The sequence below is a fragment of the Thunnus maccoyii genome, chromosome 19, assembly GCF_910596095.1.
Source record: "Thunnus maccoyii chromosome 19, fThuMac1.1, whole genome shotgun sequence".
NCBI classification, from domain to species: Eukaryota; Metazoa; Chordata; class Actinopteri; order Scombriformes; family Scombridae; genus Thunnus; species Thunnus maccoyii.
This window is the reverse complement of record NC_056551.1, coordinates 11,668,185-11,695,167: the sequence shown is the minus strand read 5'-3', so window position 1 is coordinate 11,695,167 and position 26,983 is coordinate 11,668,185. Positions and strand designations below refer to the sequence as shown.

General features: G+C 39.1%; 5 protein-coding genes across 8 annotated transcripts in view; 3 read left to right on the top strand and 2 right to left on the bottom strand.

The window, feature by feature from the left end:
* The first annotated feature begins 1,767 nt into the window (after nucleotides 1–1,767).
* ube2g1b (ubiquitin-conjugating enzyme E2G 1b (UBC7 homolog, yeast)) lies at nucleotides 1,768–5,637 on the top strand. Its single transcript, XM_042394723.1, has 6 exons — nucleotides 1,768–2,017; nucleotides 2,475–2,577; nucleotides 2,700–2,797; nucleotides 3,475–3,653; nucleotides 4,189–4,300; nucleotides 4,457–5,637. The coding sequence occupies exons 1-5, from the start codon at nucleotides 1,975–1,977 to the stop codon at nucleotides 4,273–4,275; spliced, it is 510 nt and encodes a 169-aa protein (XP_042250657.1). The 5' UTR covers nucleotides 1,768–1,974; the 3' UTR covers nucleotides 4,276–4,300; nucleotides 4,457–5,637.
* A 150-nt stretch (nucleotides 5,638–5,787) lies between these two features.
* On the bottom strand, nucleotides 5,788–9,621 carry arpc3 (actin related protein 2/3 complex, subunit 3). Its single transcript, XM_042394722.1, has 7 exons — nucleotides 9,511–9,621; nucleotides 9,035–9,134; nucleotides 8,492–8,568; nucleotides 7,720–7,788; nucleotides 7,302–7,428; nucleotides 6,569–6,663; nucleotides 5,788–6,029 (listed from the first exon to the last, which is right to left on the bottom strand). The coding sequence occupies exons 1-7, from the start codon at nucleotides 9,514–9,516 to the stop codon at nucleotides 5,967–5,969; spliced, it is 537 nt and encodes a 178-aa protein (XP_042250656.1). The 5' UTR covers nucleotides 9,517–9,621; the 3' UTR covers nucleotides 5,788–5,966.
* A 465-nt stretch (nucleotides 9,622–10,086) lies between these two features.
* On the bottom strand, nucleotides 10,087–13,791 carry gpn3 (GPN-loop GTPase 3). Its single transcript, XM_042394719.1, has 8 exons — nucleotides 13,598–13,791; nucleotides 13,328–13,436; nucleotides 11,958–12,125; nucleotides 11,640–11,764; nucleotides 11,377–11,492; nucleotides 10,855–10,951; nucleotides 10,614–10,742; nucleotides 10,087–10,478 (listed from the first exon to the last, which is right to left on the bottom strand). The coding sequence occupies exons 1-8, from the start codon at nucleotides 13,643–13,645 to the stop codon at nucleotides 10,413–10,415; spliced, it is 858 nt and encodes a 285-aa protein (XP_042250653.1). The 5' UTR covers nucleotides 13,646–13,791; the 3' UTR covers nucleotides 10,087–10,412.
* A 1,830-nt stretch (nucleotides 13,792–15,621) lies between these two features.
* rnf170 (ring finger protein 170) lies at nucleotides 15,622–21,179 on the top strand. 2 transcript variants are annotated; one of them, XM_042394720.1, is made up of 7 exons: nucleotides 15,622–15,872; nucleotides 16,784–16,947; nucleotides 18,131–18,206; nucleotides 18,418–18,532; nucleotides 18,877–18,950; nucleotides 19,206–19,337; nucleotides 19,664–21,179. In XM_042394720.1, exons 2-7 carry the CDS (start codon nucleotides 16,808–16,810, stop codon nucleotides 19,931–19,933), a joined length of 807 nt encoding a protein of 268 aa, XP_042250654.1. In that variant the 5' UTR covers nucleotides 15,622–15,872; nucleotides 16,784–16,807; the 3' UTR covers nucleotides 19,934–21,179. The 2 variants fall into 2 exon arrangements, with proteins under 2 accessions (XP_042250654.1, XP_042250655.1); XM_042394721.1 differs by lacking the exon at nucleotides 15,622–15,872 and adding an exon at nucleotides 15,894–16,197.
* A 2,318-nt stretch (nucleotides 21,180–23,497) lies between these two features.
* hook3 (hook microtubule-tethering protein 3) overlaps nucleotides 23,498–26,983 on the top strand; it is a 28,156-nt gene continuing 24,670 nt past the window's right edge. For all 3 annotated transcript variants that reach the window (XM_042395171.1, XM_042395172.1, XM_042395174.1), the window contains exon 1: nucleotides 23,498–23,655. In XM_042395171.1, the coding sequence (XP_042251105.1) occupies nucleotides 23,599–23,655 (57 nt within the window). In that variant the 5' untranslated portion in view covers nucleotides 23,498–23,598. The remainder of the gene's footprint in view (nucleotides 23,656–26,983) is intronic.

The window sequence follows — 26,983 nt, the reverse complement described above, 5'->3', positions numbered from 1 at the left end:
TGTTTGACATAATTGTAAAATAAAGCTGCACTGTACATCTACAAGCATATGATTGGTAGTTACAAGTCAGCTGATGGCTAAACAGCTGGAGAACAAGTCAGTGATTGTGAAGCCAGGATGAAATCACTGATGTCAATCAGTCGCTGCAGGCGTGACTTTTCAACTGGAACAAACGCTATGCTTGACTGATGATGATTTATCAAACAGAAGAATTTATACACCTTGCCTTGTCCTCTTTTAAATATTTAGGGCTTTGTCACAGCGCTGTGGCCTGCAGGGATGCAAGATGATGTGAGAGATGTGTGAAAGAGCATATGTAAATGCTTGAAAAGGAAAGTGAGGATGACAGCGGGTTCAGTGAGTGTGCAGGAAAACACCAAACTAAAGACCAACCTAAAGTAGAAACTCCTTCTGATACATATTTGATTAAAACCACCGCCTTTTCTCTGCATTTATGATGGATGGCTGTGGGCAAAAAAAATAGACAAGTCAGTAAAAGACCTAAGGTGACTGGAGCACTGGTTGAAGCAGCAGAGAAATTCCTGGAGGAGTCAGAGGCCGTCATAAAGGAGTTGCACAAATATATGAAAGAAATACAAAAGGCTTTGTCAGGGGAGAGCTATGAGTGAGGGTGTCAGTCAGGATGCAAATGAGTTCATGACATTTAGTGAAAGTTGGATTATAATTTAAAATAGAATGAAGGAGCCCAAATGCTAATGTGCATAAAATTAACAGATTTGTTGATATTTTGAGGATAAACTGGTACATTTACAATTTGTTGCACCTCTTTACACAGGAATGAAACATGTGATAATGCAAAGAGAGAAATGAATAAAACTGAGAGAGTTGTGAGAAAATATCCAGTAGAATAAATATGGTAGAGTATAAGAGGTTAAGAGCAGTGGGCCCAAACATTATATTAAATTATTACGCACAGTTAGGTAGTTTAATCCAGTGGTTCCCAACCTGAAGGTCACAAGATAAATCAGAGGGGTCATGAGATGATTAATAGAGCAGGAATGAAGAAAAAAAACCCCACCTTCACACTGATTTTTTATACAGGGTTGGGAAGCACTGATTTTATGTTTTTATGCTTTTCCTCAAAAGTAACGAGTAACTAAAGCTGTCAAATAAATGCAGTGGCATAAAAAGTACAATATTTCCCTCTGAATTGTAGTGGAATACAAATCCAACAGTCAAGTTAGTGTACTTAGTTACATTCCGCCACTGGTGATTGCTGCAAATAAACTGCTATAACAGCCTCCAATCTCCTGGGAAGGTTTTTTTGCCAGATGTTGGAACTTGGCTGCAGGACAGTAAAGTACTTCCACAAAACAATAACTGGAAAAAAACCTTATCTTTATGGACCAAAAGTACACACAAGTATGCAGACATGACAGCCCATATACCTGTTGACCATATACTGTAGTATTTCTGTACAGGTCTGCACAAAGGGATGTGAGGCCTAGAGTGAAAAGAATGTGTAGTGCTCTTTACAAACCATCTGATGCATCAAAGCACCAATGAGGGTCTGCGGCCTGCTGCGGAAGCCACACAAAGAAGAAGAATTAGTAGATTTTTGCCCTGGAATTAGCCTCACAGGTAAAACTATCTGGGTGTGTGTGGGCTATAAATTCCTGCTCTTTTGCCAAGATGAACAGTTCCATATATGAGCTATGGCCCTAACTCTGCCTGACACGTATCATTTAATCGGTGGAATTTAGTAGGGACAGCACACAACCCGTGAGCACAAACAGCTAGTTGCCTGTGAGGTTTTACTGAGGGCAAAATACCTCTATTAACTTCCTCTTCATGTTGTTGCTGTTTTCAGACACAGACAGAGAGAGAGGAGGAAACGTGGACGGTGTGCTTTACCTTCTTTGCCCAATGTTTCATTTATCCGTGTTGGCAGCTTGACAGTTACTAAGCGTTAGTTCATACAAATAACAGAGATTAAAAGATATTACTATAAAAATGACGGAGCAGTCCTCGTTACTACTACGTAAACAATTAGCAGGTAAGTTAACGTTAGCTAACTGTTGCTACTGAAGTTGTAGCATATTTGGCTAATTTATAACGTTATTCTAATTTAATCTCACAGGGGCAACATTTCAGTTGGCTGTTATTTTGTTTGGCCAGTTTTACGTTTTTACAGCAAATGACAAGTAAGTTAAAATGCACGTGTGCAGATAGCAGCTGTTAGCAAGGATATGACGGCGATGCTAACGCTAGCTGTTGCTCAACAAGTACTGGAGGTATTTCAACATCACCATGACACACTCAGTGCTTTTCCCACAGTGTGTAGCTAAATAACATTAGGGTAATTTTTGCTGCCAATAAATTCATATTTGTTTGCCCCAAATCCACGGATTACTGAATTGACTCTATGCTGATATTATACATGTTTGATAAGAACCGAATTGGGGGGGGGGGGGGGGGGGAATACATCTGATTAAGTATATCTTAAATTTCAGAGCTCAACAAGAACCCAGTGGAAGGCTTTTCTGCAGGTCTTGTAGATGATGATGACATCTACCAGTGGGAAGTGGTCGTCATCGGACCTCAAGACACACTATTGTGAGTGAAATTATTTATTAGTGAATTGTGAATTAGTGAAGCAGTTTTTCGCTCAGCTTTATGTTCACTCACAATAACACCACCACCACTAATCTTAACACCATCCTCTTTCTCATTTGTAGTGAAGGAGGTTTCTTTAAAGCCAGTTTAACCTTTCCCCGGGATTATCCTCTGAGGCCTCCTAAAATGAAGTTCATCACAGAAATCTGGCATCCAAATGGTAAGGACCAGGCCACTGTGTATCAGTATCATCAATTTATCAATTTAACAGCATGAACAAAAGTAATTGAAATCAATTTAGTGTGAAAACAATTATTAAATAAATACTACTTTTATTAAACCAGGTTGAATTTCAGTCTTCAATTTAAGTAAGTATTTGTACTATTTGTACATTTACTATTTGTATTTTTATAAGAGTTTTTTTATATACATATTTTATATACAGTACCAGTCAAAAGTTTGTACAGATCATATTTTAAGTGCTGTTGATTGTCCATTGCAAAAAAGTTTATATTATTTAAAATGTGTGAGAAAAGATCCTGTTAATCTGTATCTTAACATCGCCAGTGATCATATAAATATATGCTTCGCCTCTTTTAGGGTGAATAACTATCAATAATTAATTACTATTCCTTTATGTTTAACTTATTTAGGAAAGGCGGAGTGGTCACACATTTCTGTATTGGTATTTTAATCAAATGAAACAGTTGTGACTAGTTTGTGGCTGCTGTTCCTTGACAAGATTTTCACAGAGTCTTTTAACTAGCTGTACCATAAGTATATTAGGTTTGACTTTTCCCACTTTTTAAGAAACATATAGCTCTAGTGTAGCATTTGATCTTGTGCTGAAATTCAAACTTGTCAGTAATCTGTGTATGTTTTTCGTTTTTCTGCCAGTTGCAAAAAACGGCGATGTGTGCATCTCCATCCTGCATGAACCTGGTGAGGACAAGTATGGCTATGAGAAGCCTGAGGAGCGCTGGCTGCCGATCCATACAGTGGAGACCATCATGATCAGTGTTATCTCCATGTTGGCAGACCCCAATGGAGACTCTCCTGCCAATGTGGATGCGGCTGTAAGTACCTACTTCCTCACACAAGGATGCTCTTTTTTTATGATCGATACGTGTGCCAGTCTAAATTTGAACCAAATTATTCTTAATTGCATTTGAATAAACACATTGCAAAATCTCTAAGACCTTAGGAACTGATTGTTCATTCCTTATCTCAGTATTATATATGTACATGTGAGGAAGGGTGCAAAATATCTGAAGGTACAAATATGTGAAATCACTGTAAAAAGACACCATAGTTTAGTCTGGCTCTTTAAATGGAAATCTAAACAAGTGGGCTGAGTGACGTAGGTCTCTGAGGGGAAAATTACAACCAGTCAAGGCCATACTGTGTCTTGGAAGGGTTATCACTTTATTTAGAGGTGCTCCCTGGAGACAGAAAAAGGCAATAGTTCAAACAGTTTGAAATGAAGTAAACATCAGTTAGGTGTGCTGTTACATTTTTGTGTAAAATGTGTGGCCAAAAAGTAACAAGAAACAAAGCACAAGAGGAAATAAGGTTTTACTAATGAGATTATTTGCATGTTGTGCCCTGCAGAAAGAATGGAGGGATGATCCTAAGGGAGTTTTTAAGAAAAAGGTGGCACGCTGTGTTCGGAGGAGTCAAGAGATGGCTTTTGACTAAGGCCTCACTCCAAGCCACCAACGCAGTAAGTACAACAGCCTGTCACAGTGAGATGTATTTTTGGAAACATGATGATTGAGATCCATGAAAGAACAAGCAAACAGTTGTGCTACAGTTTTAGACAATATTATTCTTAACCAATGAAGAATTGACCAAATTGTGATTGTTCATTTTGTTTCAGGTTGGAATTACACAGGGGATTGAACAACTGGTTACACTTATGTTGGCTAGGAAGACAAAGGGGGCAGAACTGTTGCAGTGTCAACTAGTGACCCAAGAAACAGAAGACATCCATCATCAGTCACCCAAAACACTATTTCTGGTCAAGCATCAGTATTTCATTCACAAGAAGATGAATATACGGCCTACTTTCTCTTGTTACGTACATACTGTTTTGAGAAAATATCCCCTCTGATATATGCACCATTTCCTAAACTTAGTTTACTTTGTATTTACCTATTTATTTAGAGTGAGACTGTTTGAAGATGCATATTGTCTGTTTTGGAGGTGTTTACTTTTATTTTCAGCCTGCCACACTGAGCCATCCAGTCTACAGTTATTTCATCGATTATGCACTTTTGAGTATTTGCAGTCATTGAAGAGATGGAGATACAGACACTGGCTTTCTTTTCCCTGCACATTTAAATTATTGTGCAGAGAAAGTGTCTCTTCTTTCCCTGAAGGGGAAACTTATCACCCAGCGCTGCCTTAACTTTTGACTGCCAGCGAAGGAAACCTATCTTTAGTGAGGACTCATCTGAAGGCTTGTATCGAGTCCAAAAAACTATAGTGGAAAAACCAAAGAGAACACACCAATAAATATTTTTTTTGTATTGAACATGCTACATTTTTTTACCTGTGTAAATAAACTATTTGTTCTTGCTGGGAAAAAAAAACTGTAGATGTTTTTAACATTGCACATGTACAGAGAAATTGCCATACACCAGGCAGTGTGTTGGTGTAGTTCTGTAGCACTTCACTTTTTCACAGAAAACATTTTTGACTTGTAACAGTATGAAAAGCTGGTGCACATAATAAAATGAATGATGGATGAATGCCATTTAGCTGCTTTGGTTTCAGCATCCTGCTATTGTGCATGCTGGCTCACTGGGAGGCTTGAATACAGCATCGCCATTGTTATGTTATTAGTAACACCTGTGCTTTTCCTACTATGACAACTCAACATGTCTGCTGTGAAAACAGAAGGATCTCCTGATCAAGAGGAACACAGTGGTGATAGCAGTTTTTGTGCTAAATAAGGGCATCGATTGATGAATAACAGGTACATAGTTGTACCCACTTTTAAGGTCAATGAATGTTAGATTGTGAAAGCAAGTAATAAAGCTCAGTGTGGACACTTGACTGCTTTGGTGAAATATTTTTATCTCTCCCCTGTACAAGTTCATTCTTATATTAACATGTCTACAACTCACTGAAATCTACATTTAGATTAACTTAATTTGTTCAAAGCACATGCAATGTTAAAAGGATTAATTAAGTGCAGTACCACAATTTTCCAATATCCATGATTGCTTTATTGAATTAAGCACCAGCTCAATACGAACAACATCCAGATAAGCAAAGACATATCCTTGAACTCAAAGAGTATAAAATCATCTTGGCATCACAAAAGCAGACCCCTCCCACCCAACCCCAAGAAAGATCCATCCATCTCACAGGTCCAAAGTCGCTCACTGTCCAGGAGCTGACAGACTCTTGTTCATGAACTGCCTCTTGACAAAGCACACCCACCACTGAAAGAAACAAGATAAGATAAGTTTCTGAAATGCCTGCACTCAAGGTACCTGTGACAAAACAATATAAAAAAAACAATTAGGCACCAATTCTTTATTTACAACATGATGCATATGGTTTTAGGGCAGAAATACATTTGGAAGTCCAACATGGAACCTGTACTCAACCTGGTGATACAACCTATATTGATACAGTAGGTGTTTTATGTTAATGCTCCATCTACTAAATCTGAAGATCCACACATAGCAGCTATTATTCAATTCTTTTCTGTATCCAATTCTACAATTTCCTCTTCTCAAGTACGTCTTATTACACATTAAAACTAATATATCTAATTACCATGGATACAGTTAACAGAGTGCAAGGTTACGTGGCCCTGACAGTTTTTAATTTAACACAGGAAATATGAGTCAGAGCCGATTTGACCACAATGCTTTTTGTCTTCGCATGTCCGGGTTTTGAAGTCAGAATTGCAAATTACCTGTTGCAAGTGCTATTTGCATATAAAAAGGTGTTATTTTGGAGATGTTGGACTCACCTTGCTGGGTTTGTCTGTCTGGGGGTCAAACACACGGTCACATAGCCTCAAGCCGGTCTCCTGGCGGATCTGCTGGAGGTACGCCCTCATTGTCTCTGGAAAAGGTTGCAGAGCCGGTATTATCACCATAGCCACTAACATTATCAACTACTGTTTAACTGTTCACATCATTAATATGAGAACGTTTGTACCAAAAGAGCCCCAGGACATTTCATACTAAATGAATTACATCAAAAGTTAAAAGAAGTGTATAATTATAAAGCAGTTTAAATTATTGACCTACCACCTTTAACATTTTATTATCTTTAGAGAAGAATGCATGCATTATATACAGAAGTAAAAGGGAAAAACACAGTTCTGGCAATTCAGATAGGATTCACTCCACAGTCATCTCAGGATGACTGAATATTTAGGCTGATCTAAATGAATAATGGTGCTGATACTGTATAAGAACGAGGCTGAGGGACACCACACAAGCATGACGCAGCACTTCCAACCTCAGATCCTTGAAGCTGATGGACCGTGGTCAGCACTGCTATTTTTGGCTTGATATTACTTCAGGCTGGGAATTAGTTGATATGGGAGAAGGGTACAAGGATATCTGAGCCAATTTAGAGTAGAGGGCATTGAAATACCATTCTGCTGTTTTTTTTGTTTTGTTTTTTTAATACTAGGTAAACATCCTCAGGCAGGCCGACTGCTATAAACCCTTGTTTATGGTGCTGGTTCTTACCTTCCTCCTGCTTGTTTGCAGGTTTACTGTACATGGCATTGAGAGGGAAGCCAGGTTCTCCAGGAATGGGGAAGTTGGTGATGCCCAGAGTATACATCTCCTTCTCTCCCTGGCTCCTGGAGCTACACTGCAAAGAGCAACACATGCACCAATGCAGAGGGTGAGATCAACGAATAAAACTAAGCTCACCTGCTTTATTAGCACTGATTTAAATAGTCATTCGAACACAAATTCTTACTTCCTGTATGTGAGGAAAGGCACTTCATATTCTTGTTATCATCTAATGACTTCCTAAAAAACATCTAATGTTGAGAACCCCTGTTTTAAGACACGTGTTTTTACAGATTTGTATGAAAACAATGTAAAATGCAGATGTCCAACACTGTTAACACTGTGCAGTAACAAATATGCAATTTACCTTCTGTAGCCTCTTTAGGCATTCAGAAATATACAGTGTGACATAGATCAGCGTCCTGTCCGCCTCATTCTGAAAGAAACACAAACACATATATGCACAAATTAGTAGCTGAAATACTTCAGACTAAAAAAAAAAAGTGTATTTTGTCCAGTTCCAGTCAGGTCTGATGAGTGACAAGTTGCATAGTTTAAATCCTGAACAGCTATGCATTGCTTAAGGGAATGGGAGGAAGCAAGCTGAGGCAAGCTGTGAAAAGAGCGAAGTACACAGCTGCTTGAAGACACACACACACACACACACACACACACACACACACACACACACACACATAGAGATGAGGAAGAGAAAACACATACTGGAACAGGCATACTAGTGAGGTACATGCTGGTCCGTCACGCAAATATCTTAACTGTCAGTGAACAAACTACACTTTTCTCTCATGTTTGTCAGATTTGACTCAGTCCAATGCCTACAGCAAGTGAAATGTTATGGATCGTTATTTTTGAAACATGTTTAAACTCATACTAGCTGCACAACTTGCAAATAAGCAGTTGTGCAGTGAAATTTGATGGCGAAATAGATAATTTCAATCCTCTTCATTTTTTTCGGACTATTTACAGTCACAATAACAACAGTGTGAGATGGGGCCACAAATAAGGAATTAGCACTGTTTTATGCACACACACAAATGATAATTTTCTTTAAACATCCCAGTCGCCTTGAATGAGGGATAAATGCAAGCTGCTATTGCAAGTAACAATAGGTTTCTTACCTTGATTTCGTAGTTCTTGAAGAAAACATTGGCCTTGAAGTAGTAGATAGCCTCATCAATGATGTCTGACTCTATGCCTGAAATACAAAAAAAAAAGGTATCAATAAATAATTTTTTTTTGTTGTTTGTGCTGCCTTTTAAAAGGCTGTTGAGCAGCCATTTCAAGTGGCCAAATCCAATTGCTTTTGTTAGATATACATTTGTAATCACTAAATTTGTCATAACTTGAAAAGTGGCTCATACTGGCACTCATTATTCCTGACTTCTGTGAATTATTACATGTTTAAATAGCAAGCTGGAAACTGAGTGTCAAAAGACATTATTGAAGAAGTTAAACTTGAGGTTTCGCTCTTCAGGCCATATATGGAAGTGAAGTTGATGTATCAGGAACTGAGTAACGTGTCATATCTAAACATAAACCCTGCACAAAACTGACTTTATGCAAGTGAATAAGCAATCAAAAACTTAACGTGTTTAGTTATATTTGTGATTGAGAGTGATTTGCTCCACTTTGGGGCAATTAAAATGATAACACAGCCTTACCGTCTCCTCTGGCTGGTCCCTTGAACTGGGTTTTGAGGGGGAGCAGAGCCATATTCCCCACCAGCCTGGTTTCAGGAATCATCAAGTTTGAGTGATACGCCTGAGCAAGAGAGAAAATATTGGTGTCACACACCTTTACTAAGTAGTTTTCGGGCAAATAGCATCAGTGCCACCTCTTCTCCGCTCACCGGCTATGCTCTCACAGTGCCGAGCAACATATTTTTATAGATACTAAACTAGGCGGCGTTAGCAGCTAAGTTACAGCGGCGAATTTATGATTTTTGACATTTCTAACATTACTAAATTGCGAGCAAATGTTGACGTTGCTAGCCAACTATGCTAACGAGACTCGTCATCAAAGCTAACATCAGCTCGGAGGCCCTAGCATCACCAAGTGGAGTTTCTGTACACATTTTTTATACTAAACATCAATGTAAAAGCTTATGCTCGCTAGTTACGATGTGGTATTTACTCACCGGCATGTTGAGTGATAAATATCAATCCAACTGCTCAGCAAGAGAAAAATATTAGCACCGCAGGACGCTGCTTCCGCTTGTCCCACCCTTCAGTTTTACAGGAAGTGGCCACATGTCAACCTGCGAGACAGCCACACGGGGGCGCTAACACCCCTCCACTCAAAAATATGTTTTTCTTCTCGTTCCCACAGTTGAATGTTTGAGCTTCACTGTGCAGAGTTTGACTCTGGATGGATATTTTCATATTAATATGTTGAAAGTGGAAAGTTTCTCTGTGCTCATCAAAAATCTGCTTTTAAGGGATGGATTTACAAGCAGGATTTGTGACCTCTACTAGTTTGGAGCTAATTCCCCCTTATAAAAGTGTGATGTAGAAAATTGAAGCCTCCGGTGCACATACACTGATAATGGACTTTTCAGTGAAGTAGGAGACATCTTGTGTCCATCAGTTTAACTTTTGAAGTGAAATATATTTGCACATTTCATGTAATTTTACAGATTTTAATAAGATAATAGTGTTTTATATAGATCTTAAAACATGTCTGGAGGAGATCTTTAAACAAGAAGGCAAGCTGATTCGTTTGTAATATTTTATTTAAAAATATAGCATTAATAACTGTATTTAGCAACTATTTAAACTTCAGATACTCTTTAAAAAAAACTAAAGGTGAATAAGTTGAAATCACAAATTTCTTGAGTCATCAAAACAGCGTATAAAAACAAACTTCCACACATACATGACACAAGATATTCATGATCTTCAGTCTTTTTCCACATGTCCCTTTCTTGTAGTCTCTCCACATGGACTCCATATACTCTCTTGTGGCTCTTCATCAGCCTCAAATGTTTTTTCAACTCAGTTAAGTCTCTTTAGAGATGAATTCCTGGAGTCACATGATTCCTCAGCTGTCCAGTTTGCCTTGAAAAATCTCATCATAATTTAGGTTAGCGGGCTCTTCATCTTCCTCCTGTAGAAAAAAGGAAACAATGGGGAAAAAATTGAATTAACAGTTACTTAAATTATAATATTTTTCAAATGCATTGTATTGACTTTACATAATATTGTAAAATATTTTTATGTTGTTTTTTGTTTCTTTCTTCACCTTTGGCTCCTTAAACTCCAGGTCCTCCCCATACTGTATAGAAAAGTCGATGTTTTGCAGTACTATGTTGATGCCTTCCTCATCGGTGCGGTCAAAAGGCAGGAATCTCACCATACTGTAGTCATCAATCTGGACACAGATAGAGAGATTGTCTCATTACAAAATAAAATGATAAAAAAAGAAATACAAATAAAATCTGATCTAAAACTAAATGCAAAATCAAATAAAGGACTTTATTTACCAGACCACAGATGGCTTTAGTCAGTTTCTTGAACTTTGTGCTTTTGATGGTATCTGAGGTATCTTCCATCATTGAGTACATATCTGGGTCCAGGTACCTGGTGAAAACAGACAGCTGCGTTCAGACAAAAAAACTGTTTCATTTGCAAGAATTAAGAAAATATTTGACTTTTCTCCTTTACTAGGTTTTGCTTTTGAAAAACACCAAAACCGAAGTTCAGATTATTCAAGAGCTCCGAACTTAAAATTTCAAACACTATACAATTAAATGTCAAAATTTCAAAAATGTTCCTTCACACCTTAAAGTCTTAGTGACGTGTGCATATGATCAGTGATGGATAATTGTGTGAGATTCTTTGGTTTTCTTTTCAAACACTATACAATTAAAATTCTCAAAACAACTCAGCCACACTAAGCATTTAGTCACTATAACCCTTCTTGTATTTGTCTTAATAGCAACATTAAGTTTCATGTGAATGCGGAATGCACAACACAACAAAAGCTGCACTCATATGACGCTTACTTTTCAATTTCCTTCTTGGCTTTGGGACTAAGCAGGTCCATTTTTGTCATGATGTTTACTTGAGGAATCTCTAATGACACCATGGTACTCAGGGCAGCCATGACACCAGAGATGAACTGCAGATAGAGAAGAGGGAAGATGTGAGACTTTAGACTTGCTGTCATTATTACATTACACATCAGTGCATAAATGAGGTGTGTTCATTAAAAAAAGGGTGGGAGGGGCATTAAATAAACAGATGAAGATATTGGAGAGATGATTACCTTAAAAGACTCCACCATGAACTGAGAGTCGACCAGGAAGACCCCGCACACTCGAAACTCCCACTGCTGGAGCTGCTCCACTAGCTGCCTCATCACAGGGAGGTGTGTATAAAGTTCAATCTGACCTGCAAATAGAAGCCACTTGTCATAACTGTGTTTGGGGTGGGGTAGAGTGGGTCATCCACTTATCACAGAGTTAGCGATTTAATCCTTGGCTTTTCCTGCCAACATATCAAAGTGTCCTTGAGCAAGACACTGAACCCCAAATTTCTTCCAAAATGCAAGGACAGGCCAGCACGACTCTGCCAGAGCTCTTACCTGGGCAGTCAAACAGGATATAGTCATCCTCTACATGACCCAAGCTTTCCCCTAGCCAGTCAAAATTGTTGGCAAAGTACTCCATGCAGAACACCAGGCCTCCATTAGGCCCGAACCTGAGAGAGTCATCCTCCATCACGTCGTCCACCTGGATGAGCTCACGGATGTCTGAGAACATAGAAACAATGGAGGTTGTCATTTAGATCATGCAGATCAAAGTAACACTTAAAGGACAGGTTCACAATTATTCAAATCTGTCTTAAAACAACAGTCTGGTGTCCATATGAACATGGAAACGGGTAATGTAAGTGATTTGGGACAAAATCCACAGTCCTCGTTTTGAGCAAAAGTGTACTTAAACTTTATCTGAAGATAATATGAGGCTTCAGCCATCTAAGTTTGTCAAATAAAGTGGATTTCTTACAAAGTTACAGTCTTTTTAATAAAAATTTCCCTCTTTGAGTCTGGACAGAGTGTTTTCCTGTTCAGCTGCAGTGGAAGGACTAATAAAAAGAGGGAATTTGGCACTAAAAAGACAGTAACTTTGAAAGATATTGACTATATTTGACCAATTTAGATGGCTGAATCCTCATGGTAGCTTTCAATAAACTTTTAACACATTTTTGCACAGGAGTGTGGATTTTGTGCACCAACACTTACACTAAAAGTGCATTATGAAGGGATCTCTTAATAGCCAGTATGATATATTGATATTATATCGATATCATATGAGACTAGATATAGCCTCAGATTCTGGATATCGTAATATCGTGATATGGCATAAGTGTTGTCTTTTCCTGGTATTAAAGGCTACATTACAGGCAAGTGATGCAATTTTCTGAACTTACCAGACTGTTCTAGTTGTTTTATTATTTGCCTTTACCCACTTAGTCATTATTTCCACATCACTGATGATTATTTGATATTTATTATTTAATAAAAATCTCATTGTGTAAATATTTTTTGAAAGCACCAATGGTCATCCCTACAATATTGTCGCGACGTCAATATTGACGTATTTGTCCAAAAATATCATATTTGATTTTAGTTCATATCACCCAGCCCTAATCGTAACTCTTCTTATTTTCTTTATGTTGTGTGTTGTATGTTTTTAACACTGTAACACTTTGAGATTCACTAAGAATGAAAAGTGCAGTACAAATTAAATGTATTATTATTTATATTAACACACGGTGCTTCAGTGTTTTTAAAATAGAACTAAAACATTATCTAGATCCAACATAACCATGTAATAACAAGACATATGTCTTTACTTTATCATTTCTGTTCGGAGTTATACTGGGCTCAGATTTACATTTATAATAAGACGTAAAAGCCCTTTTTTGGAACTGAAAACATTCTCCACTCACCTGCCATGACAGGATAGTCAAAGTGCTCAGCTGCTGGGTCCAGGTTGACCACCTGAACTGAGCGGTTTAAAGCCTCTGAATGCTGGATCATGGTGGAGCAGTAGGTACTCTGGAAATGAAAATAAAGCCTCAAAAACAGTAAACAAATAAACGGGAGACGTAACTTGAGCTTGGAAGTCTATTTCTCCACCTCATGCATTAGCTTAGCGCTTTAGCCGAATAGCATAACAAAGCATTTCAGCACGTTTAAGGGAATGACTGATAACTTACCTTACCGCTGCCAGCAGGACCCATCACTAGCTGAGCATAACGAGGCATTTTGCCTCAATGTAAAGGTGTTGGGATAAAGTTAAGTCCCTTTATTGGCTCGCTGTAACTAGCTAGAGTTTAAGTACTGATGCCTTAGTACTTCTTCTTTTTGTGGTAAAGGACATTTGCACCCGCTGCAAGGCCCACTACTGCCATCTACTGTTCAGAGTGTTAATTGAAATGAAGTAAAGGAGGGGAGGAGGAAGAAATTGCACATATTGGTGTGAATGGAAATCAGCTGGAAGACAAATATGCAAAAGGAGGAACAAGAAAAAGAGAAATAGGCATGGTTGTAATAAATACCTAGGCTAAGGTTACAAGTATAATCAAATGAAAATGAAAATGAAATGGCAGGAAGAGTGGGATAGAGGACATAAGGGCCGATACTACTACAGCAAAGAAAAGTAGGAGAAATGAGAGGAAGCAATGGGAATAGAAAGGGGGACATTATATATCAAAGATGAAGTTTGGTCACACCAGCCTGAACAGCACATTAAACATAATGAATAAGCATGCTTTGCTTATTTTTTTTTAGAAAACAAAAGGAATTAATAGGATAACTTACTGTAATACCGCCCTCCGCTGGTTCATGTCCTACCTGTCAGGGAGATATTTTAGAGTATCTTGGAGTGGAGAAATGTCCAAACTGCACAGCTTATCCACAGGGGTTCCTCAAAGGTCAGTGCTTGGTCCCTTACTTTTCTCATTATACGCCACCTCACTTGGCGCAATCATCCACTCCCATGGTTTCTCATACCACTGCTATGCTGACGACACTCAGCTCTTCCTGTCATTCCCACCGCAAGACCACACAGTCTCCGCTAGGATCTCTTCATGCCTTGCCGATATATCAGCATGGATGAAAGAACGCCACCTTCAGCTTAACCTCTCTAAGACCGAGCTCCTTGTCATTCCAACCAGTCCTTCCATACAACAAAACATCAGCATCCAGCTCGAATTAACCCAACTCATGCCCACAATGTCTGCCCGAAACTTGGGTGTCATGATTGATGACCAACTAAAATTTAAGGTTCATGTGGCCTCAGTCACTTGATCGTGTCGATTCGCCCTGTACAACATCAGGAAGATCAGACCCTACCTGTCTGAGCATGCAGCACAACTCCTGGTACAGGCTCTTGTAATATCACGCATCGACTACTGCAACTCCTTACTGGCAGGCCTCCCTGCATGTACACTTAAACCTCTGCAGATGATCCAGAACGCGGCAGCACGTCTGGTCTTCAGTCAGCCCAAAACAGCACATGTCACCCCGCTGTTGATATCCCTCCACTGGCTCCCAGTTGCTGCCCGCATCAAATTCAAAACCCTGACACTTGCTTACAAAATAGCAACTAAAACGGCCCCTGCCTACCTGAACTCCCTCATTCAGGTCTACACTCCCTCCCACCCACTACGCTCTGCCAATGAAAGGCGCCTGGTACCACCATCACAACAGGTCCCTAAGTCACTAGCTAGACTCTTCTCCTCTGTAGTTCCCCGGTGGTGGAACGAGTTACCGAACTCTGTTCGATCTGCAGAGTCCCTCTCAATCTTTAAGAAAAGACTAAAGACCAAGCTCTTTCGCAAACACCTCTGCACTTGATGAACTGTAGGGAGAGGAAAAACAAAAAACAAAACAAAAAAAAAACAAAAAAAAAATGCTTCTATGCACTCTATGCACTCTAATCATTGCCTTGTTGCACTGCCTGTTAACATCTAGACCTATGTCCTATCTGGCCCAAACTTAAGCTTTATGGCACTTACTCGTGTTGTTGTCTCCTGACTAGATCCCTGCTTGTGTTGTATCAGTCTCATATGTACGTCGCTTTGGATAAAAGCGTCTGCGAAATGAAAAATGTAAATGTAATGTAAATGTAATAGTAACCGTTCTGATCCACACTCCAATCCAGAAGGTGGCGGTAATGCGCCTAACAGCAATTTGCCAACTGCTATTAAACAACAAAATAAGAGGAAGAAGAAGGGGGAGAAATAAATACCCCACAGAAGAAGAAGAAGAAGGAAACAAACTGAAACCAATAGGCTACGTGACTGAAGATGAGAGAATGACGCAAAAGTAGCATTTGACAGGGCAATGATTCTTCTACTTGTTCCCAATGTGTTAATCTGACCGAGTCTCCACAAAAATGTGCCATTGCTGGAAAGAAGTCGTCTCGATAGAGTAAATAGAGTTGACAAGACGTGCCTTTTTGGAGAGACATGCTACCTCTGAGCGAAGGTATGGTCGCCCGTTGTCAACTGAAATGTGGCTGATTCAGGTTAAAACCCGATTGTGCTTTTGTCTCAGTTTGAACTTGTGGCTGCTCAGTCAGCGCAGCAGCAGCCAGACACAAGACGTTCCTAGTTAACGAGGCAAACATGGTCGCTATGTTTATTAGTCAGATTCACAAGGGATAACGGGCTTGGCTGAGCTCTAATTTTAAGACAATTAGCTGTTTGTCGGTGTTAAATAACAGCAGCTTATGTCCCCCCGGTTGACTAGCCTCCTCAACGTTGCCTAACAACGTCAGCATGGTGAATTACAGCCAGCTCGTCATTAGCGGGTCAGTGCTACTTTACGCTATACGTAGCTAATTGTTACTGTTAACGTTACTGTAGCAGTGTGGAGAGCAGGAACATAATTATGAGCTTCATGTTATGGCAGTCAGTGCTAGCTGACAATGTACACGAGTTCTGGGAAGTAAACAATAACGTATATCTCGATTCCTTTCGATGTTAGATAAGGTACACAAGTGTTCTTGGTAAATTAACTAACGTTAATTGTTCAGTAGTGTTGGGTAGTTTGTTTGATGTGCTAACGATAAAGATACTGAACGCTTCAAAGTTTATGATGGTGTAATAATTGTTAGTTATTACAGGTTAATAGTGAAAATGAAACTTGATTTCAGACTTTGCATCTGTTGAAAAACTAAAGTACGAAATGATAGAACTTGAATGTTCATTTTGAATTCACTCATTGTGAAGTGAAAACTGATGGTGCAACATAGGCTATAACTTACTGTCCTGTGAACCCAGGCGATGAATACTGTGTAATTACTGTCAGAGAACATTGGCCCACAGCAAGCTTCACTTAACGTCTAACGTGATATCCTGAATTGTCAACCTCTATGTTGTACCTATGTTTTCTAGTGTTGTAGGCTATGAGTGTGGGTGATGGAGGACAATCAGTGTGGGGACTTGGATTACCTCATCCAAGATGAGGACACCCTCATCGAAGGTGTCAGCAACCAGGTCTTATTTGTTGTGGTGCTCAGTGTCACCTTCCTCGCAGGCCTCCTCACTCTGCTGTGCCGGTAAGAAGCAATTTCATCTTTTTTTTTTTCTTCAGTAAAATGTGATTAATACAGTTCTGATTACCTAACCTGGTACATTTTGCCCAGTTAATATATTCTATTAAACACCAAAGTGTCACTAGTTGCTTAAAGGGAACCTATTATAGTCATTTCCAGCTCCATGTTTTTAGTCTGGGACTCCACTAGAGTAGCTTTACATGATTCACAGTTCAAAAAAATCCTCATTTATACTACACTGGCTCTTTATGTAGCTCCTCAGGCCGTTTTAGCCCGTCTAGTAACGTGATGTGAGTCGTGAACAAGTCAGCTCTATGATATGATTATTTTTTTACCCTACCCCTAACCCTTCAAAGAGCCATAATTCCCATCAGTACTCCTGTCTCTTTAAGACCCCCCTCCCAATAGTCCACTCTGTTCTGATTGGTTAGCTTCCAGAAGCTGCACCACAGCCAACTTCTGGCCACCCGGGAGGCTACGTAAACAAACCTTGAAGCAAACTACAGTAGTAGGATTTCACTTCTTTTTCTTGTTCTTCACTTGAAATGTCAACTTCTGAAATACATCTGTACATGTTTGAGTGGGAATCTGATCTGAAATATGCGAGTGAACAACGCAAACAACACATGGAAAAAACTTAGCAACAACCTTAGCAACCAAGACTACAGAATAGATGGCTGTTTATAGGCATGCGCACCGATATGACATCAGCCAGTCGGCAAGGTAGGAAAAAAAACGTCACAAATAAAGCTTTCAGGGTAGGTTGAAGCCCTGGCTTTTGACTTGCAGGGAGCATTTCTTCATACATTAATCCCAAGTTTTGGAACTTTGACCATGTTTAACTTAGATATCAGACATCATAACAGTATAAAAATAACAGAAAACCACAAAAAGCATAGGGTTCCCCTTTAATCTCATGTAGGTGAACTGTTCCCTGTGTTTGACCTGTGTGATAGAAATGCTATTTCAGGTTTAGTAATCTAATTAAACAAGAGTTTTGCTCTTAAACAAAAAAAAATGTAGTTGCTAGGCTGACCAAATACAATACAGTTATTAAAACTTAGAGTTGTTTGTGTTAGCTATTCAAATCATTTGCTAAATGAAAAATGTGGATAGAAAATGTGGATTTATGCTGCTAAATCCTGTTAGCAGCATAAAGCCAAATGTCTGCCCTTTGACCTTGCAGACAAGAAGAGCAGAACATTCATCCTGAGAATCAGGAGCATGTTCGAGCCGTCCGACAACAGCTCCAAACAGAGCAGGTAAATATAACTGTAGCCTTTCTTGCCAAATATGGCTGGTACGGCTGCAGAAAATATACAAACAGGAAAAAATACACAAAATCAGACTCAATTAACAATAAATATTTTGCAGGTACAGTAGTCAATAAAGTAACTGCCTTTGTGGTTTTGATGACGTGTATATTAAATGTTCATATGCATTTTAAATTTTTATGTATTTATTTTCTGTCAGGATGAAAATCCTCAGCCGGAGGCCAGGCAGCAGTATTACACAGATATGTCTTGCCCTGTCTGTTTACAGCAGGCTGTTCTGCCTGTGGAAACCAATTGCGGACATCTTTTCTGTGGTAAGACTATTAATAAACACTTTGTAATACCAGACTATTGCATCAGGAAACAGAGAGAAAATATGAAGATGCTTGTCACTGCTTTTTTTTTTTTAAATACCCTTTTTGCTAGCAGAATGATTATTATCACATTTGGAATCTGTTTTATTGACTCTCCTGTTGTTTTAAATTGGATTTGTTTAGTTTTAAAGTCTAAACAGAAATTATAATTAATATAGAAGTTCAGTTGCAAACATGAAAATCAATAATTCAGAAGTATATCTCTTAGATTAATTTGAGCTATTACTTGGCTACTTTTTGTCAATGAGCTTCAGTAATGTAACATCTTCATTGTTCCTGCATAGGTTCCTGTATTATAGCCTACTGGAGGTATGGCACCTGGCTTGGTGCTATTAACTGCCCCATCTGCAGACAAATGGTGAGACTTGTAATAAATCATGGATGTAGAAAGTCAACTTAAGATTTCAGTATCATCATTTTTTCCATGGCAGATGTGCTGTTGATTTCCCTTGCTTCCAAATTTACTCAGATAAATGTTAAATATATAAATAAATAAAATTCTCATCTCCATTCTATCAAATGTTTGTATTGTTAATACAGGTTTCATTCCTTATTAGCACTAGTGTTGTCATTTCTTGATTTTTATTTTATTTTATTTCCCCCCGTTGCCCAGGTAACATTGCTCTTCCCACTATTTCATGAGCATGCTGGTCCGCAGACAGTCCAGGATGGTGAGGCAGAACCTCTGCTTATATTAAGAGACATCAACGATTACAACCGCAGGTTCTCAGGCCAACCAAGATCTGTGAGTATACCACAGCTAGATACATATTTAGGCTGCAGTGATTCCAGGTTAGCAGGGCTTACTGTATACAATATTCATATTTAAATTACTTTTACATATCTGATTGGCCAAAAAAAGTTTTTTTTATTTAGATGCTGACTTGTGCAGTGCATTATAATTCAGGGGAGTATACAGTACCATTCAAAAGTGTTGACGCACTTTCTGATTCAAGTGAATGGGAAGGTGTGTCCAGACTTTTGACTCGTACTGTATTTAGAACAGACTTATAACGGACTTCTCATAATATTTTTTCTCCTCTGTCTGTCTGCCTCTCTGTCTCCCCTCAGTATATGGACAGGCTGCGAGACGTGCCCACCCTGCTCCGTCACGCTTTTAGAGAGATGTTCTCTATGGGCGGCCTCTTCTGGATGTTCAGGATCCGAATTCTCCTCTGCCTGGTTGGAGCGCTCACATACCTGGCCTCGCCTCTCGACATCCTCCCCGAGGCGCTTTTCGGTCTCCTGGGATTCATGGACGATTTCTTTGTAATCCTTCTACTCTTTGTGTACATCTCGATCATGTACAGAGAGGTGGTCACACAGAGACTGAACGGCTAGGTTGTCATGTATAAAAGAGGTTTCAGCTTGCTCACATCAGGCTTGTTTTGGGTGGGGAGTGAACTCAGTGGTGGACATGTAAGACTGGAAATGATCAAAGGACAGTTGACCAATAATGCTAGTTCACTCAACAGGGTTTATTTTGAAGCCTAGGATGTTACTTCATTGCTGGAGAGGGCTTAACAAGCTCTTAAGTGTTGACTCTGTATATAGAACACACCATTAATGGTTCATAGGTTGAGTCAGAGCAATGTGAACAACTATAAAACACATGGACGGACAGACTGGGAAATGATAGTGTGAATATCTACTTTTTCACTTACTGCAGTAAGCCAGGAAAATCCTTTTAGCCCATTCAGGTACTTAAGGGACACTCCTAACTGAATGGGTAGCATTGCCAAAAGCAGTCACTTAGGTAGTGTGCATATCATCATACATGTTTAATATAATGTAATCTTATTTACAGGAAATACAAGAACAACTGTATTGATGGCAGTGTCTTGATAATATTCATATAAAGTTTTCTCTCTGCTGCATTCAGATTGTGCCAGATAAAGATGTGATACACGAACCATCATACTGTGGCTATTACAGCCTGTTTGATCAATTACACTGATGATGCACTTATATACTGTATGTACCCTGGTGACTATGCATATTCATTTGACTTGAAAGAGACAGCTTCCCATGCTTTTGTGAAAATCACTTTACCAGCAACAGATTAGATTTATTGATTAAATCTGATGAAATCTGAAACTTAATGCAGGCATCCATGGCTGCAGCTGTGAACCCATGGTGTCACTTCATGGCCTCTCAATTGACATATTCTTCGAAATTCGAGGAAAAAAGTAATCAAAGATTGATTATAGATGATGATGTTGAATGTAATTTCCCGCAAGTTATGAATGTTAACTTATCCTCTCAAAGTTTATCTTGCCACTCTGATGAGTGATTTTGGATTTTTGCCTCCTGTACAGATCTAACAATCTTCATCAGTCAGTGGGTGAAGTTCTCCATGCACACCGCAAAGCTTTTCAGATTCTGTGTTTCATTTTTGGAACATCAGTGTTATACTTTTTTTTTTAGTCCATATGTAAATTAAAAAAATGAATTAAGAATAAGAAGTAAACATGTTTATAATATTCATTTGTTCTTTATATTTTCCACCTGAATTGTAAATACACATTTGGAAAAGGAACATTTACTTGACTAGACTGATTAAAAATTCATGAGTGAGGTCTTGGACTGTCGAAGTGATCAATTGAAGATCTATGTTATGAACTTTGGCAGGTGTACGTAAAGATGCTGTTTTTGTTCTCAACCTTTTTGACTTGTGACCCCTTAAATGAACCCACTGTTGTAGCTTGTGTTGACCGGTCCAGCCGAAGATAGATATTCACTTTTCTGGTCAGAAGAAAAGAGAAGTCAAAAGCTTAGGAAGAAAAGTTCAATAGAGACAAACAATAAGAGTGTAAAACATATTGAATTTGTAGAGAGAAGATTTATTCTGTTCCTATCAAGTTTTTTCTTAGCACCCTAAAGTTAATGCGAATCCATGAGGGGTCCTGACCCTCAAGCTGGAAATGGCTGCTTCTGAGTGGTAGCTGAAACTTAACCCAGGCCACTTGCTTTCATGGTGCTCTATTTGCTGAGCAAGCATCTGCCTTCATGTTCATGAATAGGAGGAGGTTGAGATCAACTGTCGACTGTAAAATTCACTCAGCTCCAGATCACCAAAAAAAAAAGACCATAAAGACCATTGGTTCCTTTTTGGAATGTCTTATGGGTGTGGCACATGCCAAGCTACGTCATATCTTTTTACTACCCTTACTGATTAGCATCCCTTCCAGTTTGTCTCTGGGGTGTTGACACAACCTCCACCCTTTTCTTTTAAATAGCTAAACTAAAGGCAATTAAAGCAGCAAGTGTTGTAAGTGCTTCTGCTGAGAACCGGTTAGGTGAGAGTCTTAACCCTGGTGGGAAAATGCTGTACTATAGCTGCTGGAAGAGTCAGTGTTATGGCGCTATCTGCATCAGAAGTGCCTGAGTGTAATTAGAACCATTTGAAAAAATGACATCAGTGATTCATGATTGACTCCAAACATCAATTATCCTCTGGGAGTGAATCTGTAGGTGTAATGTGCATGATTCACCAGTGTGTTTGCCTGAACCTGCTCCTATGATGCTCTAGACAAATCCGGCATGTCTCTGAGCACAACCCCTCCATCTTCCTGTGGAATTGTTAACTGTGAAGTTAACTGCACTTGCCCGAACTTGAAGAGTAGATATGACACCTATTCATATTATAGACTGCTTCCAGTTTGGTTTAAAGTCAATAAGAGTGTTATTAAATTGATTTACTAACTTTTTGCAATTGCCTGTATGTACTTTTGTGGGCATGACCATCATATAAATTGAATTCAGTGCCATTTTGTTTACTATTGTGTTTGTCATGTTTTGGGTTAGGTGCAAAATTCCCCTTTACAAATGGCAAGTTAACACACCGTTGTGTATTATAGAGCTAAAGGAGGAATGTGCTAAATCAGTTGCTTCCAAACTTTCTGGTTTTTAACATTTAAAATGAAGCAGTCCACATGTGATCCTCCTCACCAGTTGTATAGTATATGTCTACCAATTTAGAGGCCTGAAGAGGTAAAAGTATTCAGCAATTAACAAGAAGAAAAAGCAGGAATTAGATGTCATTCTGTTTTCTGCTTTCCTATGCTGGTTACCACCTTATCCATCTAATTTAGCTTTCTAGCCTATAGACAGACATAAGTAATATGTAACCGATGACTATGCTGTTTGTGCCCAGCCATAGTCCACTCTAATATATTTTATTTCTCTGCTCCTGCCACAAGCAAGCAATGCTGAATTATATTAGTTGTCTGTGTGGCAATTAATTTATGTTTATTTGATTAATTACAAATCTGTTCATTCAGCGATATGCACCACTCAAGCACTATAAAACTGAAAAGGTAATGCTAAGGTCACCTCTCCCTTGTTAGCTAGTTTTGAGGCTTATCTGTCTGATAGAGGGGTCTTGTGTAAAAATCTGGTTTTAATATCTTTCTTTCATACTTACATGGCGCATGTCCTTTAACAAATTTGAATTTGATCAAGTTTTGACATACAGCAAACCGAGGGCAGGGTGGTAATCCAGTGATGGAATACAAATGATTGGTTTCTGGCATCCAGGCCAAAATATTTGGATAATATATGATAGAGTAGCACATGAGCCAGGGTCACAAGCATTGCAGCACCACCAGCACCCATAGGGGCCCACAGCCCTTTTTTTGTCCATGCCCCCCCCCCTCCTCAGCAGATTAATCTGGCCCTGCAAGCAAGTGTCCCTTTTTGTTTGTTTTTTTCTCCCTGATCTTGACAGTGGTTTATATGACGCGTAAACGCCTCTCCTAGCTTTAAAATATACCTCATAGATTTTTATGTCATTCATGCGTAACAGAAAATGTTCTTCCACTGGAACTGGATAGTGGGAGTGTTCCTTTAAATGCGCTGCAGACTCCGCCCACCCAGCCCTCCTCCGGCAGACGCCGGCCGACGGATTGAGACACCCAGAGAGTGAGAGACCTCGGGAGTATATGAAGCCGACTGTTAACTTCAGGCTCTGTTCACCTCGCAAAGGCAGCCTACGTTAGGTAACGATGAGTACATCGGAGTCCCTGGATCGAATGGAACTCTGTGAAAGCCTGCTGACATGGGTATGTTATAAAATACGAAGTTTGGGGGTTATTTTCACTGACAGACAGCCCTCCGGTGCCAGCGACGCTAGCTAGCATACAAGGCTAATGCTAGCTCGGTGAGCTAACGGGGAACGTTAGGAAAATGACACGGGCTCAAGTTGGTTACGTATGCAGGCCAGCTGTTTGCTAGCAGCCAGCAAATCATATACCCTGTCAAGACTATAATTTTGGGTCTAGCTCTGTGCAACCGGGTTTTTAGTTAGCTCAACTTTCCTAATGCCCCGTCGTATGTTGTAACGGGCGGATCAAACGGCAGAGACGTTGGCCTCGTTCTGGTACGATGCTTTTTTGGCGAAGGCTTTTTTTCTCTCCGGGTTGAGCATATAACGTTACAGCACCGTGTCTGCTTTGAGTCTGAATTCCTGTCATTGTTTTCCAATGTGACATGTCCGATCTCTCCTCCCCTTCCTCCCTTTTCTCTGATCAAAATAGAGAAATACAGAGGAGCCTCCCGGCCTGGGATTTATATGAAGTTACCCCAGATTATTCCAGGCAAATCCTGAAAACAAAGATCCACCAAGTGGCGAAAAATGCATCAGATTGGAGGATCACGTGCTGCCGATTGGCGCATGTTTACATTGTTGAACTGCAGCAATGTGGCTAGAGCTGCGACGATAGAGAAATGTATTTGTAGCTCGATAATGTTGTAATATTTTGGGTATGCCTGTTGATACAGCATTTAATATAAAGCAGGTATGGGTGATGTGCGAGGAAAAAAATCATTGCTCAAATGAATATGACAGCCAAGGATATATTCATTCAATGTTCATGTCACACTCAGAGTGTAGTAACCTCTGAAAAGTTAATCTCAAGGAAAATGCAACAGCTGATTTAATTGAAAAGCTTTTAGTCTATGTGTGACTACAGCTTGCATCACAAAACATCACTCCCATGTGTAACTGTGAATGGATTGGCTGAGACGGCATGTGATGGAAACTGTGCACAGGTACTTAAATGTTTTCACTAAACACATCTGGCATAAATGTCAGTAGTTTACAGTGAAAACATGCATGTGGTTATAGCAGAGCTCAGTACAGGCAAGCCACCCTGCTTCTGCATAGTCATGTGCTTCCTTACATGTCATGCAATCATGCTCGAAATCAATTTGTGGATTCACTTTTGTGAAATGGAGAAGTAGGTCTTTGAGAACTTGCATGTTGCATGTGAACATTTTTTTAAAGTAAATATTTCATTTCCACTATTATTTGAAATGAAAACAAAAACAAAGTGTTTGCATAGCGACTCTTTTGGGAGCTACAGCTTTTGAAACTGAAAATGATAATCGGCACAAAATATAGCCTATTCAACAATTTGGTAGGATATATTCAGTACATACACAGCTGCAGCCAATCTGCATGCTGTGTCTGTTCATGCACCAGTGTCTACTCCTCTTGTTGTTGCCAGAGCTCGGCTTATGTATGAAAACTCAGAATGACCTCTCTTAGTGTTCCTAGTAATGGTGTTGCTTGCAAACATTCCACACATACCTGTTAACTGTGAAGTCACAACTGTGATGGTTACTTTAACGCCTGAGACTGTACCTCTGCTTATGAAACAGCAGTGCAGATACTGAAGCAACTGTTTCTGCTGTTGGTCAAATCAGTAGGAAGCCCAAGCAGTTTGGATTTTATAGATATTGAGAAACAAGAAACAGGTTATGTCATAAATATGATATTTTATTAAAAATAAACCAATAACAGAATTCAAGAAGCCACAGTCTAAAGTGAATGTGTTTTTATTATTATAGTCTGTTGGGTCAGAATACCAAAGTAAAGGCTGCTTGTCATGAATATGTTGCCACTTCCACATACATAATGTGTTACTTTCTAATAGTATGTTTATCCTCTTAGGGTTCTCAGTAAAGATAAACGAATAAAGGTATTTTAAGAGTTTTTTAGAGGTTACAGCCAGGGAAACATACCTGTAAAGCATGCAGTATTATATGATATCAATGTGGAAACATTTAAGCAGATGTCAGCCAAATACTTTGATGTGGTTATAGAGTATATCTGCTCTATCAGCTACGTTTTTAATCTGATGGTAGTTGCCTGTTCTACAAACTAATAGCCTATGTCTAATAAGATTATGTGGTGCGAGTGATCAAATTAAATCCCATGACATTGTAGTCACTGGGCAAGAATTTTAAGTTTTTCTTTTTTTAACCACATAAACATATTTGTACCTACAATAGGTCATTTGGTTCAAGGAAATGATTGGTTTCAATTGAGCAGAGCTATATAGCCTTAGCTCAATGGTTATTGTGTAATTTCCGTGGTGACTTTTTTTGTCACATTTCACCATGTGTATTGATAACTATCATTTAATCATCTCTATAGCTCTCCCATATGGGGAGAAAGACTGCTCAGTAAAAAATACCTGGATATATATACATATATGGAAACGATGCAATGGGTTTCACAAAACCACTAGGTGCATTGACTGCATTGTTTCTTGGTTGTTTATGTAACACATACTGTACATGTGCCTCTACTTCATCAGGCACCACATGCCCATTCACTGTTATTTCTGAAGTTGTATGAGGTTGGCATGTGTGGAAAATGTTGTTCTTCCCATTGGAAAAAAAACACATCAAATTAGAATTAGCTGACCGATGTTATGCACCCTAATTTGGACCTTTGATCCCCCATAATGGTAATAGTCTGGAGGGCCAGTATCCTGATTGTGATCACTTCCATTATGACTTAATGAGAAAGCTTTTGCAGCCTGTTTTTTTTTTAAATACTGGTCACGTGACACTTGTTTTTTCCCCCAATTTAACTGTCTGGAAACAGTTAGGAAAAGCAACTGTTTCCACAGACTCTTAGGTGTGGATTTCCTTTTTTGATCTCAGTTTGCTCTCTCTGTTTGAGTTTTGCATGTCCGTGCTTCAGCTCTGGCTTACTTGTGTGCTTAAACCAATATGTTTAAGAATATAGTTTCTGTGTCTTCTTCAATGGCTTGAGTTCTGTGGTTTTTCAAAACTGAACACATAGTAAATTCTAAAATAAGATAAGAAATCCAGTTTATGTCATAGAATACTTATCTCTGCTACAGAAAATTTTGTCATTTGCATCAGCTTTGTGCACGTAACTCGGAAAGTGAGCTTATGATTGGAAATGCACCTTTTGGTGAAGCATTTTCTGGCTCTATGGTCCTTCGTACAGACCTTTGAAGTCTCATATACTGTCACATTCACATTTTTCAATGCAGGATGTAGTTTTGGTTAACAATTCCAATTACAAACAGGCAGTCTCTTTTTAAAAATTTTTTAGGTAAATTCCCTTTA